Source organism: Vicia villosa, unplaced genomic scaffold, assembly GCF_029867415.1.
Source record: "Vicia villosa cultivar HV-30 ecotype Madison, WI unplaced genomic scaffold, Vvil1.0 ctg.002318F_1_1, whole genome shotgun sequence".
NCBI classification, from domain to species: Eukaryota; Viridiplantae; Streptophyta; class Magnoliopsida; order Fabales; family Fabaceae; genus Vicia; species Vicia villosa.
The window spans coordinates 46,154-62,549 of record NW_026705893.1 but is presented as its reverse complement, the minus strand read 5'-3'; the positions used below and the strand labels follow the sequence as shown (position 1 = coordinate 62,549).

The following is a 16,396-nucleotide window of genomic DNA, read 5'->3' as shown; positions in this document are numbered from 1 at the left end:
AACTTTATAAACATAATAGATACATTCATCAATTTAATCGTTGTATTTGATCACTTATTATAAAATTAGTCTTCATCCTTGTTCAAATTCCATCAAGTAAATTTCTCGTATCATCAATCATCAATCCTTTTAGTTTTCTATTTCACCACTATGGGTCAAATATGACCTAATCTTTATCCAATTTATATCAAATAAATTCATATTTGTGTGGGACAAAATGTTATACGATTTATTGTGTCTTTGATATTATCTTAGCTCATATATGATGCTACTTTGAATGAAATAAAATAAGCCTGACCTTTTCTAGTAAAAAAGAAGATTTAGAGTTTTTTGAATATCCAATGATACCTATTTCTATCCTCCTATGTCACTGCCCAACAGGCTTACAATGTTTAATACAGGAACAAATCAGGCACACCATACACCTATATAACTAACTGCAAAACAATCTTATATATACACAATAGCACCTTCTTTTGTTCCTGCCAATGTTTTCATGCCCAATTAGAAACCTCAATATAGCTTGTTAAACCAAGAAGGTGGTGATGATTCACCTAATCTAGGCATAAAACCTTCCCTTTCTAAAGAAACCTGAAGTCCAGCCATTATCCTTGTTATCGATGTCCACAAAACTGGCGCGGCACAGAATGCATAGCCAAACACACATAAAGCTCTTACTACTCCATCCGAATACCAAGGAAACGCCATGACGATTAAAACTCCAATGATACCGAACCAAGGCATCAGAACTGGGAACATTGGAAGAAGAAACGCGTTGATTGCAACCAAGCATAGAGCTAAAGAGCCGAGAAAATACAAAGGCCAGCCTAGCATAGGGTGAATTGTTGGAGGAATGATGAAGAAGGGTGTTATGTAAGCAGCAAGGATACTCCATAGTGCTACTAATTTGAGGATGTTTTGTACCAATGTGATGCTCTTATCGGAACGACGGTAGCATAGTTTTGAGAGGCTTGGCCTTGCTAAACGCGTCATCGCTATTATTCCAAGATATATTGCAGATTGAATAAATATCACAGCCATCTCTGTACCATACCTGATAAAAAGAATGAACTGATTTTTACTATAAGTTACATATTTTTACGAAATTAAATTTATAACAAAATCTATAACAAAAACTTGATAGAACCAAACTCGAGTATTATAATGGAACTTACCCCAAAGTTTGACGACGCTTTTCATGCCACTGGAGGCCTAATGGCAGAACAGGCCAAGCCCACCAATACCATGGCTTCAACCATGGTGCCCCGGGGAATGTAATCACACTATTTGGTCCACAAGGTACGCTCCAATAAAGTTTGAGATCTGAAGTCCAGATCAATGTTAGCATGAAATCAGAATCAGAATGTAGAATATGCAACGAAAATTCCTTTAAGACTTACAGTAATAAGAAGCATCCATTTGATAGCCTAAAGGAAGTCTATATGTTCCATCAAGTTTGGTGCCATTTGGAGGTGGATGAAACAATGGCTTATCAAGCAAGTCCGGGAAGTAGCTAGCTATGAAACCCTGATCCGCACCATCTGGATTTTCTCTCCCATTTTGTAGTTCATGAACCATGTCCTTGAACACCGTCGTTGATGGCTACAGATATCAAATAATTAGAATCCATGTGAAAATATCTACTAAGATGAATCACCTTTCATATAAAAACAAATATGTGTCATTTTGGAGTTAAACTGCACTTTCGTGGCAATTTAAATGTGTAGGACATTTTGGACAAACATACCTGCAAGACAAAGAGACCGGTATGAAAAACACAAGGATTGATAAAGACAGCACAAAACTGTCCACATTGAAACAACTCGTCGGTATTTTGAATGAAGAGGTTGTCAGCATCTAACATGACTACCCTGTCATAGTCCACTAAGCTCCACGCATAGAGTTTATTCAACGATAATTTAAATCTCTTGTCAAAATTATCTTGATGCTTGTAAGGATTATCCATATTTTCCACTCTTACTACTTTCACACCATCTTCTTTTTCTCTACACAAAGTCATAAAGAAAGAAAAATATGGTCAATTCTCAACTCAATTATCAACTAAATTAAGTTACTTAATACATACATACACGTAACTGTGAACTTGTCCAACACATAATAAAAACTATCAATACTTAGTACTTTGTAATTTAATGGATCAAATATTATTCCTTTTTCATATAACGCCAAACCTTAATGTATTGGCTTTTAGCTTTATCTAAATTATATTTTGAAAAAGAAGAGTATGAAAAGAAACTAAACTTTATTTGGCTATAAACTTTTTCTTATAATAAGGACCAGAGAATATAACTATCGTGGGTTTGAACTCGGACCCATACATCCGAGTTACAGTTACTAGACAATTCAAAAAAATCTAAAGAAAGATTTTGACGCGTAACACGCCAACCTACATCCGCCCCTAGCCAGAAATCGGTCTTAATTTCAGCCCACAAATTTGTTCTCTATCTTATAATGGTATGGCTGTATGGACCACCACCATATTGACAGTCTAAATCCTTGCCATCAATTTCATTATTCTGTCACAACCACAACTACTCATAATAATGAAACTTCAATAAATAGTATGCATATTATTGATAAGAATATGATGTAAGTGAGAATCCTGTATTATTGATTATAAGTATTATTTTTTCACTATAAGTGGAAATTAGTATGCAAATATTATTGGTAAGGTAAGGATACACCTGTAAGTGAGAATAAAGTACCCACGAGTACTATGTATTATAGTACACTTGCTTCACAACTTCACAACCAACCAACATTAATATATTTTAAAATTCAACTTGGTGTGTCAAACGATGAACTGAGTTGGTTATAGAAAAACAAAAAAGAAAAATAATGCATTATAAAAAAAACAAGACTCTGGAAAAGAAAAAGAAAAAGAAGGAATAGAGACAAGGCACGAAAGAAACCAGAAAGACCAATAGATTTGTGTAAACAAGGACGGTCCTCAAACAATATTAAACTTAACGCGCAATTCCAAAGCGTTTACAACACGACATACCGTAACGGGTTATGACTAAAAAATAAAAATAAGAAAATCAATACTTAAAAAGGAAAAATAAAATAAAAAATGCAAGAAGCGCGTGTGAGGCAAAAACCGGATTTTATTGGAATCTCAGAGAAGATACCATTGAAGCCGGAGTAGGACGGTGTTGTAGTCATCCTTTCTCAAAAACCCAAAAACATGAAACCAAAATTGGTCCCAGACAAAACCCTAGTACAAACTCAAATTTTGTTTCATTTTTTTTCTTTTCTATTTTTAATTAATCTCATTTCTTGATATCATAAATAAAAAACCCAAACAAAAAATAATAAAAAAATCAACCTAAGCGGAAGTTTCGGAGGAACAACCACTAGAGTAACTAAAGATGAGAAATAGACTTACAGAGCTCGAATCCATCGAAGAGGAACATCAAGAGACGCAATAACAACAAGATCAGCTTCAACATTGAGAAGAGCAAGTGATTTGAAAAGAACTCGTATTGCGATGTAGAATTCGTAGTCTCTTGGTGTACCCACATACATCATAGTAGCATAAGCATTTTTGTGTTGTTCTGCTTCAACAACTTGGTTCGAGAAACATAACAACAACAGCACTAACAACCACCGTTTCATGATAAAACCTGCGGCATTGTTGTGTTCGCGTTGCCGCTTTGCGTAACCCATGAAGAGAAAAACAAGTGTTTGTTCAATTAATCTTCTACGGTTCCTTTGAGTGTTTGGGTTTAATTTGGTTTATTAATAAAAAGAAAAACGTGAAAAGGAGAAAGTGAGGAAGAAGAAAACAGCTTTATATATTTTTTAAGCTAGCTACTAGTCGTGTATCCACTCAAATAACAACGAGTCTTTTCGTATTATATGAATCCTTTTCAAAATATCTACTTTTCTCTCTCATAGGCTGGATAAAAGACGTGAACTAAAATATTTAAAAAATAAAATATAAACAAAAAAAATGTGTATTAAAAATCAAATACGACTTTTGTATTTTATAATTTGGAAAGAGTACACTTCATTGTTTGATCCATTTTCCAAAAAAAAAAATTGTTTTGTTGTGTTTAGAAGTTATTTTTTTCCAATTGGCGTTGGAGATAAAACACAACCAGAGGCAAATGAGTCGGCATCTCCCAAAATCATATAGTACTTTCTTCATTCATTGTTATAAAAGCTATTTTTTTAAATTTATTGAATATAAACTACATAAATATATACAACTAGTAACAAACCCGTGCGTCCGCACGGGTTCTGGAACGGTACGCGCATTTGTTTCAGATATACTTTTAATAGAAAAATATCTTGTTATCCGTAAAAAGTAAATAATTGAATGTATAATTAATAAATAAAAATTTTGATTAGTAACTTCATGTCCCGTTAATAATTAATATTTTGATCAATAATTCCATGTCCTGTTAATAATCAATATAATAAGAATGTAAAAAAGAAAAACAAAATTATTTAACTTAAAGAGCTTATTGATATATGGATTAAAAAATAAAATTATTTGGATTAAAAAAACTTGTTCCCATTTATTAAAAAAATATATTAAAGTTTAGTCATTAATTTAAAAATAACACTTGTCATTAATAATATATTTCCTCTGTCTCAAAATAATTGTCAATTTGGCGTGTGTCTGTTTTTTCATCTAAGCAAACGCCACCGCACGTCCAAGCTAATGCTACAATTTGTAGCTTCTAAACATATACTTAATGACAAGTGGACGTGAAAATTGGAATGGAAACGCCAAACCAAACATATACTTAGATTAATATTAATACAAAAATGGATAGTATTTGGTGTCAAACCTTGGTGTCAATTGATTCATTCCCTTTAAAAAAATACTATTAACAAACTCATGCGTTCGCACAGATTCTGATATGGGACGTGCAGTTGTTTCAGATGTATATTTTTTAATAGAAAAATGTCTGGTACCCGTGAAAAAATAATAATTGAATGTATAGAAAAATGTCTGGTACCCGTAAAAAAATAATAATTGAATGTTCAGAAAAGTGTCTGGTACCCGTGAAAAAAAATTAAATATATAAAAAATATCTGGTACTCGTGAAATAATAATAATTGAATATATAGAAAAATGTTCGGTACCCTAGAAAAATAATAATTTAACGTATAGAAAAATGTCTCGTACCTTTAAAAACATTTAGATCAATAAGATTTTTTAATCTAAAATACAATTTTATTATAAAATATGTGAATGATAGAAGCTAAAAAAATGTAATAGAAAAATAGAAGAAAATAAATATTAGAAGAATAAATTAGTTGTAAGAAAAAGATGGAAGATGATTGAGTTTTAGTCTTGGGAAGATATGATTGAGTGTAAAAGAAGGTTGTTGAAGAGAGAGAATGAAGTGAGAGTATAGGTAGGAGTAGGATAGGAAAAGACCATTGATTAATAGAATGGGAAAGAAAATATTTGGATTTCCAATTTTTTTTTTAAATATTTGAATTAAAATTTACCTTACAATGTAGCATCATGAAATGAAAAGAAAGATGATAAGATTATATTTTCATCAATTATACAAATATTATTAATTATTATTAAGTATTATAAATAGTATAAAATAATACTAACATCTTATCAATCATTTAATATATTATAAATGGTATAATAATATATTGAATATTATTAATTATCATTGTAATTATTATTTATTTTGAATATGTAACATTAAATAAAAAATAAAAAATTATTTTGACCATCTTTTATAATACTAAAAAACATGTGTGATGATGAAAAGGAAAAAAGACATAGAGATAAATATAGTTGATGTGACTTTGCCTTGCACTATACAACACACTATACTAAGACCTATTATCTTTGTTCTATAGAGTTTCTTTGATACAATCAAGACATTAATGATCTCTTTTTATCAAATTTATCATCATTTTTTTAATCAATTTGTCATAATTTGTTTAATTATTATTTACCTTAGTGATCAAAAAGCATTTACAAACTTTATGTTTTTTTTCTTATTTATCTTGGTGATAAAAAAAACAATTACAAACTTTTTCTTTTAACTTAAAAAAACTGATGATATAACACTGATATTTTACCTCCACTATTTAACATACTTCACGTTTTCAGTTTCTTATATATAAAAAATCAATTACTTCCATTAACTATATTAACTTTATTTTTCACTACCATTGAATCATTGCAATAAGGAATATTACATAGATTATTTTGCTTTTTATAGTAATCATCTATGATTTTATTTTTTCTCCAAAATTACATTCCTTATGTAAATTTAGTTATTCTAAATATATATTTTTATCATGGATTACAACAATTAACAGTCTTTTTCAATTAATTAAATTTGTACATTTTTGATAATATCATGTATTTCAAATTGATTGTAGCAATTGTGCACATGTAATGTTGCTCCTCACAATACTCAATTTATTTTAATTATTTATTTCGATTTGTTTTTATCTATTAGTTTATTTTTCTTTTTCGTGTGATAGTCTTAAAAAGCTTTAGAGGTCAATTTATCTTTAAAAAAAAACTATTTATGATGTTAAAAGACTGGAATTAAAAAAATTGTAATATTTTATATTTATTTTTCAAAATTTTCTCAATTATATCTTAAATATTTGATTAGTCCATAAATTATATTCATTTTTCAAAAATTTCGAATAAAAAAAATAAAATACATCATGCTGCTATAATTAATTAATAAAAAATATTATTATTTATAGTGTCCTCCATTTGTTTTTTAATAAATTAGTTGTAAGAAAAAAATGGAAGATGATTGAGTTTTAGCCTTCGGAAGATGGTTGAGTGTAGAAGAAGGTTGTTGAAGAGAGAGAATGGAGTGAGAGTATAAGTAGGAGTAGGAAAAAACCATTGAGTAATAGAAGTGGAAAGAAAATATTTGGGTTTCATATAAAAGATTTAAAATATTTGAATTAGATTTTACCTTGCAATGTAGCATCATGAAATGAAAAGAAACGTGATAAGATTATATTTTCATCAATTATACAAACACTATTAATTATTATTAAGTATTATAAATAGTATAAAATAATACTAATATCTTATCAATCATTTAATATATTATAAATGGTATAAAAAATATATTGAATATTATTAATTATTATTGTAATTATTATTTATTTTGAATATGTAACATTAAATAAAAAAATAAAAAAATATTTTGACAGTCTTCTATAATATTAAAAGACATGTGTGATGATGAAAAGGAAAAAAGGTATAGAGATAAATATAGTTGATGTGACTTTGGCTTGCATTATACAACACTATAGTAAGACCTATTATCTTTATTCTATAGATTTTCTTTGATACAATCAAGACATTAATTATCTCTTTTTATCAAATTTGTCATCATTTTTTAATCAATTTGTCATAATTTGTTTAATTATTATTTACTTTGGTGATCAAAAAGCATTTACAAACTTTATGGTTTTTCTTATTTAGCTTGGAGATAAAAAACAATTACAAATTTTTTCTTTTAACTTAAAAAACTGATGATATAACACTGATATTTTACCTCCACTATTTAACATACTTTACGTTTTCAATTTCTTATATATAAAAAAATTAATTACCTCCATTAACCATATTAACTTTATTTGTTACTACCATTAAATCATTGCAATAAGGAACATGATATAGATTATTTTTCTTCTTATAGTAATCATTTGTGATTTTAATTTTTTCCAAAATTGCATTCATGATGTAAATTAAGTTATTTTTATCATGGATTACAATAATTAACCGTCTTTTTCAATTAATTAAATTTGTAAATTTTTTATAATATCATGTATTTCAAATTGATTGTAGCAATTATGCACATGCTATGTTGCTCCTCACATTACTCAGTTATGTATTTTAGTTATTTATTTCGATTTGTTTGTTACCTATCAATTTATTTTTCTTTTTCATGTGATAGTTTTAAAAAGCTTTAGAGATCAATTTATACTTAAAATAAACTATTTTTGATGTTAAAAGACTGGAATTAAAAAAATTGTAAATATTTTATATTCATTTTTTAAAATTTTCTCAATTATATCTTAAATATTTGATTAACCCATGAATTACATTCATTTTTCAAAAATTTCGATAAAAAAATAAAATACATCATGCTGCTATTATTAATTCATAAAAAATATTATTAATTATAATGTCCTCCATTTGTTTTTTAATAAATTAGTTGTAAGAAAATGATGGAAGGTGATTGAGTTTTAGCCTTGGGAAGATAGTTGAGTGTAGAAGAAGATTGTTGAAGAGAGAGAATGAAATGAGAGTATATGTAGGAGTAGGAAAAGACCGCTGAGTAATAGAAGTTGAAAGAAAATATTTGGGTTTCCAAGAAAAGATTTAAAATATTTGAATAAGATTCTACCTTGCAATATAGCATCATAAAATGAAAAGAAATGTGATAAGATTATATTTTCATCAATTATACAAACACTATTAATTATTATTAAGTATTATAAATAATATAAAATAATACTAACATTTTATCAATCATCTAATATATTATAATTGGTATAAAAAATATTGAATATTATTAATTTTTATTATACTTATTACCGATTAGAATAAATTTAAGTAATAATAGTCTCCCTACAATAATTTCACCAATTTTTTTTTTGACAGCAAGAAACTAAACCATTTCATTAATAATAATATTATAAATACAAGTAGGTACATCGTTAAAATTGAATATATAGAAAAATATCCAGTACCCGTGAAAAAATAATAATTAAGTATATACTTGGACGAATGTCCGATTTTTAATTAGAGGATAATTATTAAAAACTTAATTAAATACAATATAAAATAAATTATTTTAACCAATTCAAAACCGACCCATATTTAATTGGTCAACTACGTGTTTTATTTACAAATAAATTTATTCTTATTCATATTTTATTCTACAAATCAATAAAATATGTTAAGCTTATTCTTTTGTAAAAGTAGTGTTGAAATTCAATTTTACAACCTTTTTGGTAAAATTAAATACAATATATTTCTGTAACGATAAAAATATTATATGTCAAATTAATGATGAACTAATATTTTATAAAATTAAATACTACTATTCATGCATTGGAACTCCAAATACATAATGCATTTCTATTCTAAGTGATTGTAATGCTTGCTAGTTGCTTCTATCCCTCTTTTGTCTCTCTCACGTATTTATATAATCAATATTCACTGACACTTCCTTCTTGTATTTAAATTAATAGTATATATTTTACATATCTATATTAATGATACAAATTTATCCTGTCACTATTTAAATTGTATTGAAGTGACATATAAGAAAAAGTTAGTGTACTATGACAGTGAAAGAGAAAAAAAGTATTGAAGTGACATATGAGAAAAAGTTAGTGTATTATAGCAACAAAAGATAAAAATATTGTACTATTATATCACATTGCTTGTTAGACACAAGTGAACAATTTTCTTACAAAATAATGTTCATAATTGTCTTTGAAAAATAATAAATTAAAAAAATTAAAAAAATTAAATAATATCTAATCATTTATGACATACACAAATGTCATTAATTATTTTTCTAACTATACACAGATTGAAAAGGAAATAAGATATCATTGATTATTCCATACACAAATTGTATATTGTTTTTTCCATTATATATTTTTGTAAATATATAATGTATGTATCTTTTCTTTAAAATTTGAATTTAATTTAAGTTTAAAAAAAATTTTATCCTCATTTTATAAATACAATTTTTTCTTTTATAAATGAGAAATTTTTAAGCTAAATGAGAGATATAAAAAAAACTTATTTATAAGATATAATTTCATATGACATCACTCTTCATTAATAATATAAAATTGTTGATGAATAAAATTCTTTAATATTTAAAACCAAAAATTCTATATAAAATATTTTAAAAATTTATCTATTTGATTAAAACAAAATAAAATTTCTACTTTATTAAAAAAATTCAAATTCACGTGATCATTTTTTCATAATTCAACATAATCACTAATTATCAAATAAAAAACATAAATGTCAATAATAACATTAAATTGTTATTGTTATTTCCTTTTTGACATAAAAGTCAAATAATAATTAGTACACATTGATAGTTGTATCGTACAAACCAAAAATAATATTTCCTACAAAAGTTGCAAAAAGTTGGCACACGTAACTAAGTTGAAATAGTAGAATTGTACTAAGCAAAGTAGTGTTTGGCATAACAACTTAAAAATATAATTAGTGTATGAATGAATAGACATTTGCTTTAGAAAAGTGTGCATAATATGGATGAATAGACATTGCTTTAGAAAAGTCTACATCCTACTGTTGTGTATGAGGAAAGACAAAAATTTGGCTTTACAATGCACTCTTGCAACACTTATATCGATGATCAATGCTGACAAACCATTGTACCTTTTACAAAAATTTGGCTTATCAATCCACTCCTGCAAAACTCCTATCAGGAAGATGACTTTACAAAATTTATGCCAATAAATAAATTTATACCAAGTGAAATAAATAAAAAATTATACATAAAACATTAAAATAAATAAATAAGTTTAAATAGAAAGGACGGGAAAATAAACCATATTTAATATCAGAATCATGTATATGATTTTTTTTCAAGTAAAAACTTTTATCCCAAGTGAGGAGATTCTAAAAATTTAATCGTGTTTTATAAAAAATTATAATCACACTTTTATATTCATAAAATATTTTATAATTTTTTTAAGCATTATAATAAAATCAAAATATATTTTATTGAAATAAATATATACTTTTGAATGATTTATTGGTGAGTTATCTAAAATATTCTAAAGAAACTTAGAAAGTACAATAACATGTCTTCATGAAAAATGTATTGGACAGTAAATTCAAAATCAAATATTGCTTCTCTATCATAGAGTGCATCATTTAGTTACTTGTTTTTGCTTTCTGGTCTACATTTTCTTTGAGTAGAATCGGTTAACTTGATGAGAGAAAATGAAGGTCAAGTAAGTGTAAGGTCTAAATCATGAGAAAAAAACTAACATTAATAACTTTGTTTCTGTTGATGAAATTTATCCGTCTCTTCATCTTCATTATTTCCAGCATGTTTTAATCCTCTTTAATTTCCAGATCTGGAAAAAAAATACATATATTAGAATCAGATCCATCAACTTACTCATCTCTAATGTAAATCTTTTTATACTCTTTAATTTTCAGTTTCAGAAAAATTAAAGATTGAAAATTAAATAATAAAGAAAATGAAAAATATAAAGAAGAGAAACCTAAGTGATGAGTGATAAATAACAACTGAAAAACAGACAAATGAAAAAATTAAGTTAGTTAATAAAAATATATAAAATAAACAAAGATTTGTAGAAGAAATAAGAAGAGGAAGATCTGAGTTTATTTTTGAAATCATAAATTGATATCACAGATCAGTGGTTGTTTCGATTTGGTTTCAATAAGAAAAAGAGGAGGAAGAAGAAGAAAAGGTAGAACGAAGAAGAAAAAGATGAAGAAGCAAGAAGATTTGAGGTTGAAGGAAGAAGAAGATTTTGTGCAAGAGAGAGAATTAGAGAAATGAAGTGACTCACAAAAAGAGTGTGGGTAGAAGAAAGTTAGATTTGAAAGATTTAAAAAAATGTAGACATGAGAAGCTTTGCGATTAAGATGCCCACTTGGCACAACATGGAAAGAGGGGGGGGGGGGGCAAATTGGTATTTTCCAGGACAGTGAATTTTCTTATATTGTAGATAATATATATTATACTACTAAATATGTAGGTCATATTCATTATTCATACAATACAATTAGGGGGAATAGGCCAGGCCGGCCTACAGGGGCCTACGGTCCAGCCTACATAGGCCTAAGCCAGGCCAGGCCTATTTAATAAAGAGGTCAGGCTTAGGCTTTTTTAAAAGCCTATTTTATTTAATAGGCCAGGCTTAGGCTATTAAAAAAGTCTATGAAGCCTTATAGGCCGGCCTATATTTTCATATATATTAGAGATATGTTAAATAAGTTGGTTCATGTATGCATATATATTAGGAAAAAAAGCTAAATAGGCTATATATATATATATATATAACAAATGCTAAATAGGTTCACTTATATATGTATATATAGGCCGACCTACAAGACTTCTTAAGTTATATAGATTAATTGAAAACTTTAATGAGATACAGGCTTTTTAAATAGGCTTTCAGGTCAGGCCAGGCTTTTAAAAAGGCCAGGTCACGCCAAAAAACTGAGCCTATGATAGGCCTTAGGCCAGGCTTAGGCCTTTTAAGTTTATCGTAGGCCAGGCTCAGGCCTTATAAAGCCTAGTCTAGCCTAGCCTATTTCCACCCCTAAATACAATGAATCTAAAAAAATTATTTTCTTTCCGAAAATGGAGGGAGTAGATTACTACTGTCTGTGTTTCAAACGCCACTACAATTTTTTTTTTTAGAAAATGTGTTGCAAAAGATTAGTAATTTAGAAATTAAGATAGATATAGAATATTTTTCTTATAGATTTTACAAAAAATGATTTTTAATTTTAAAAAAATTGTAATTTTTTTAAATAGTTGAAGTTATTTCAAACTTATTTTTGTAAATTAAAAAAATAAACTTTATCATTATGTACCATAAATATACATTATTAAAAATTAAAATTACATAATTTTTTTCAAAAAAAAATATTTTTAAATAGTTGAAGCGAAATGAAGCGATTTTTTTACTGTTGACCTAGAAGATCTACATCCCCTTCGACATGGATTGAATATTTTTTTGCATAAACCTGTTCTAAGGTAAACGCTAAATCAACCCCTTTTCCGCCCTAGATTCAAAGCCAAATCCAAAACCAACCGATACTACTTAAATTATCAAATCTTTTGCAGAAGTTATCACAAATATCTGTAATATTCCTCTCAATCGGTTACTTACACCTTGTGTTAAAGAAGATATACTTTCCATTACCATCCCTGAGGAAGAGTATCAACTAGGGTTGAATGCTTGTAAACACAACTTGCACAGAAGGATCATTTAGCCCAAAGGCTTGAGCCCCTCATTGTGGTAGGATTACAGTCAAAATTAGAGAGATATGGAACTTAATCGCAAAATGAGGAGTTACTTCACTAGGAAAAGGGTTTTATCAATTCTCTATCTCTAGTTTAGAGGATGTTCAAATAGTCAGATCATTAACTCTTGGAGTCTGAATCCGAGCGAGTCGAAGTTGTTTCCATAGTCAAGAGATTTCATACCGTCAATAATAATTAGTCATCGACCTAGGTCAGGATTCGAGTTCACAGTATTGACGAGGAATACTAGAGACCAAAGATTATCTTTGCTATAACTAGTAGCATAGGTACCCTAATTTCTCTTGATTAATATCCAATTAACTCTCGTTTGATAGGGCCTATGGCAATTTTGTTAGGATTTTATAGCTTAAAGCTATAAAATTCTTGTCGAATGACTTAGATTTGCCTTCTTTGTAGAAATAGAATATGAAATGCTACCTTCATATGTAGTTTCTGTAATGTATAAGACATGATTTAGATGATTGTAAGAGGAAAATGGGGCCTGATGGGAGAGTGGAGAAGAACTTTAAGGGACATGACTCTAACTTTCCTAGACAACCTAGAGATAAATACAAACAAGATTCACTAGAAAAAATAACAAACTCCAAAATCATTAGTCCTGAATTAGAGGTTAACTCCAATCAGCATATGTTGAAGCGGTAAAGCGGCAAGCAACAAAAGTTTTGGAAATATTTATCCGGGAATTTATCGTGTCCACAGAGATTGGTGCTACTGAACTATCGTTCGACGAATTCTTAGTTATGAGTTTGGTTTTGAATGAATTTAAATATGAAATGGAAAAGTAAATATCAACACAAAAAGAATACATTCTTCAAATAGAAGAAACTATCAAGTATTGCATATAATCTACTCTTCACAAACTTAAACTTATCGACCAGTTGCACTCAGTCTACTATACTCCTTAAACCATTCACGTGTTGCCCGTTGTCGGCATTCGTATCCAAACACCTCCACGAGTTCTATCGTATGCTTAGTTGACGATTTCTCCACCAATCAAACATACGGTAGCTTACCGTGTTAAATTAAAATATTGCTCGATCGACGATGTCTCCATCGATCAAACAACCCGGTAGCATTACGAACCAACACAACGTGAACATTAACTCTTCATCTATCTCTACAATCAAGAAGCTAATGATTATCTCTCCTAATAAAGATTTGTGAGGTCCATCTCTACAACAACACAAACCCCTAACATCAAGATGCAAAACAACCCACCAAACATAACCCAAACATCAAGATGTAAAAAATCAGGAAAAACAACAAGTTTATATTGTAAAGCAACTTTATACAACGCCATGGGCGACAAATATACATGAGATCAAAGTATATATATACAAAACCCACAAATGAAACCACAAAGAGAAGAAAAGAAGAAAAACCCAAAAATCTCACGGTTTGTCGGCTCCGATTGATGAAGGATTCAACCCCGGATCATCCATTTGACAGCCCCAATGTGTTTTCTAGCATCTTTCCACTCAAAAAATGCTATTGGATGGATTGGAGCTCTAAAATATCCAACCATGCCCTAAAATATCTGATTTCCGCCTATTTATACAATTCTGGATCTGGTACAGTGCGCGTCGCGCGCAGGAGCGCGCATCGCGCCCAACCTGCTGAATTGAAAAAAATAGCTTTTAGTAAAAATGACGTAACTTGAGAACCGTAACTCCGATTTGTGCCCGGTTCGAAGCTTTGAAAATCTTATTCAATTTCCCATCTAACAATGACAACATATCAACCAAATTGGTGATTTATTATTCTTTGGTTTTGAGCTTTATTCGCCGAATGAATTGATTCCGCCGCTCAAAATCGCGCGTTTGAAGCCGTGTCTTCGACACGTTATTGCTCATGCTCCAAATACGCAAGAACACCTACAAAAAGAGTAGAAAACTATCAAAAAGTATAAAAGTGTATGAAAATATATCTATTCACAAAGTATACGTATTTATGCACAAAACGGGGAATTATTCAACGGTATTAACAAAAAGTATCGATAAGTGCCACTATTTACAAACACAAAATAACTACATTTTGGCACTTAACAACTCTCCCCAACTTGAATTTGTTTGTCCTCAAACAAGGCCAAACACTTAAAGAATCAAAAGTAAAAATCCAAAGAATCAAGGATCAACAAGATTTGGAAAAACGAAACAATTGTACGGTTCAAACAAAAACGCACAAACAAAGTAAACACTTACCACAATCCTACAACGAACATGAAAATGAAACGAATCCTAAGTACAAAAATCAGACAAAACATTCTAAAACAAAACAAGCTCAATCACGAATCACGCCTAACAAAAACTCATCGGTAGATGAAAAACACCGAAAGGTGAGGACTTTGAATACACACCCGACAAACTTGCAAACAAAAGACAAAATTATGCGTTCATCTAAAAATAGTATTGAAAATGCAACGGCACGAATCACAAGGGCTTTCAAGGTTGTAATGTGGCTCGGTTAACAAACAAGGGATAAGTCCTAAAGCTAATCGAAACAAAAACTTGCCTAAACCTAAGGGAGTAATTACTTCCACAAAGTTTCACGCACCAAAATCTTGATCAAACTTCTTCTTTATCACAAATTTTCGAACAAAAACACAAAACTTATTAGCACACTCTTATTCATACTCTTTTTGTTATTTTCTTTTTCAAACTTTTTCTCTTTTTTCTTTCTTTTTCTTTTCTTTCTTTTTCACATTTTTTTCTTTCTTTATCTTTTCTATCCTCAACCTCATATCAACCACAACATAAGCAAGCAAACATCCTCTCCCCAACTTGAATTTAACCATAACACAAAGTGAATACTCCCTACTTTCTAAGGCAAGGTAAAAATACAACTAAACATCATAGTTAAGGGTCAAGAAAAACGATAATCAAAATCCATAAAAAAGGTGAACTATGTTTCAAGTTCAAAAACAAAATGGACAATGACAAAAAGGCTCAAAGGGTTACGAATGGTCACACACTCACAAGGTAAATTGACATATTTGGCTATGGTAGTTGTGCTCAAAATCAAACAAGTGCCTTGATCACTTTCGTGCATTCACAAAAACAATACAAACGAAAGATTAAACATAATAATATCCAGTTAAAACAAGAATTGTCGGTCTCTCGCATATATATACAATGGAAAGCCACCTCACATTTATGGTAAAAAGGGGAAACTAATTGTGATTCAAGTCATGAACAAGTTATGCAAAAAGAATGAGTAATATGAAATTTGTACAAATGAAAAGTCTCATAAACATGCTATGCTATAGAAAGCGATAAACGAGTACCTTGCGACGTACAAATTTGAACAATCAT

At 28.9% G+C, this 16,396-nt stretch overlaps 1 protein-coding gene and 1 long non-coding RNA gene across 2 annotated transcripts; both read right to left on the bottom strand.

Annotated features, from left to right (window-relative positions):
- Nucleotides 1-281: 281 nt before the first annotated feature.
- Nucleotides 282-3,836, bottom strand: LOC131638451 (putative glucuronosyltransferase PGSIP8). The gene is made up of 5 exons (XM_058909013.1): nt 3,410-3,836; nt 1,748-2,006; nt 1,401-1,602; nt 1,176-1,323; nt 282-1,054 (listed from the first exon to the last, which is right to left on the bottom strand). The coding sequence occupies exons 1-5, from the start codon at nt 3,688-3,690 to the stop codon at nt 514-516; spliced, it is 1,431 nt and encodes a 476-aa protein (XP_058764996.1). The 5' UTR covers nt 3,691-3,836; the 3' UTR covers nt 282-513.
- A 6,483-nt stretch (nt 3,837-10,319) lies between these two features.
- On the bottom strand, nt 10,320-11,588 carry LOC131638464 (uncharacterized). Its single transcript, XR_009294677.1, has 3 exons — nt 11,287-11,588; nt 11,048-11,136; nt 10,320-10,461 (listed from the first exon to the last, which is right to left on the bottom strand). It is a non-coding gene; the product is annotated as an uncharacterized LOC131638464 (long non-coding RNA).
- Nucleotides 11,589-16,396: the final 4,808 nt, after the last annotated feature.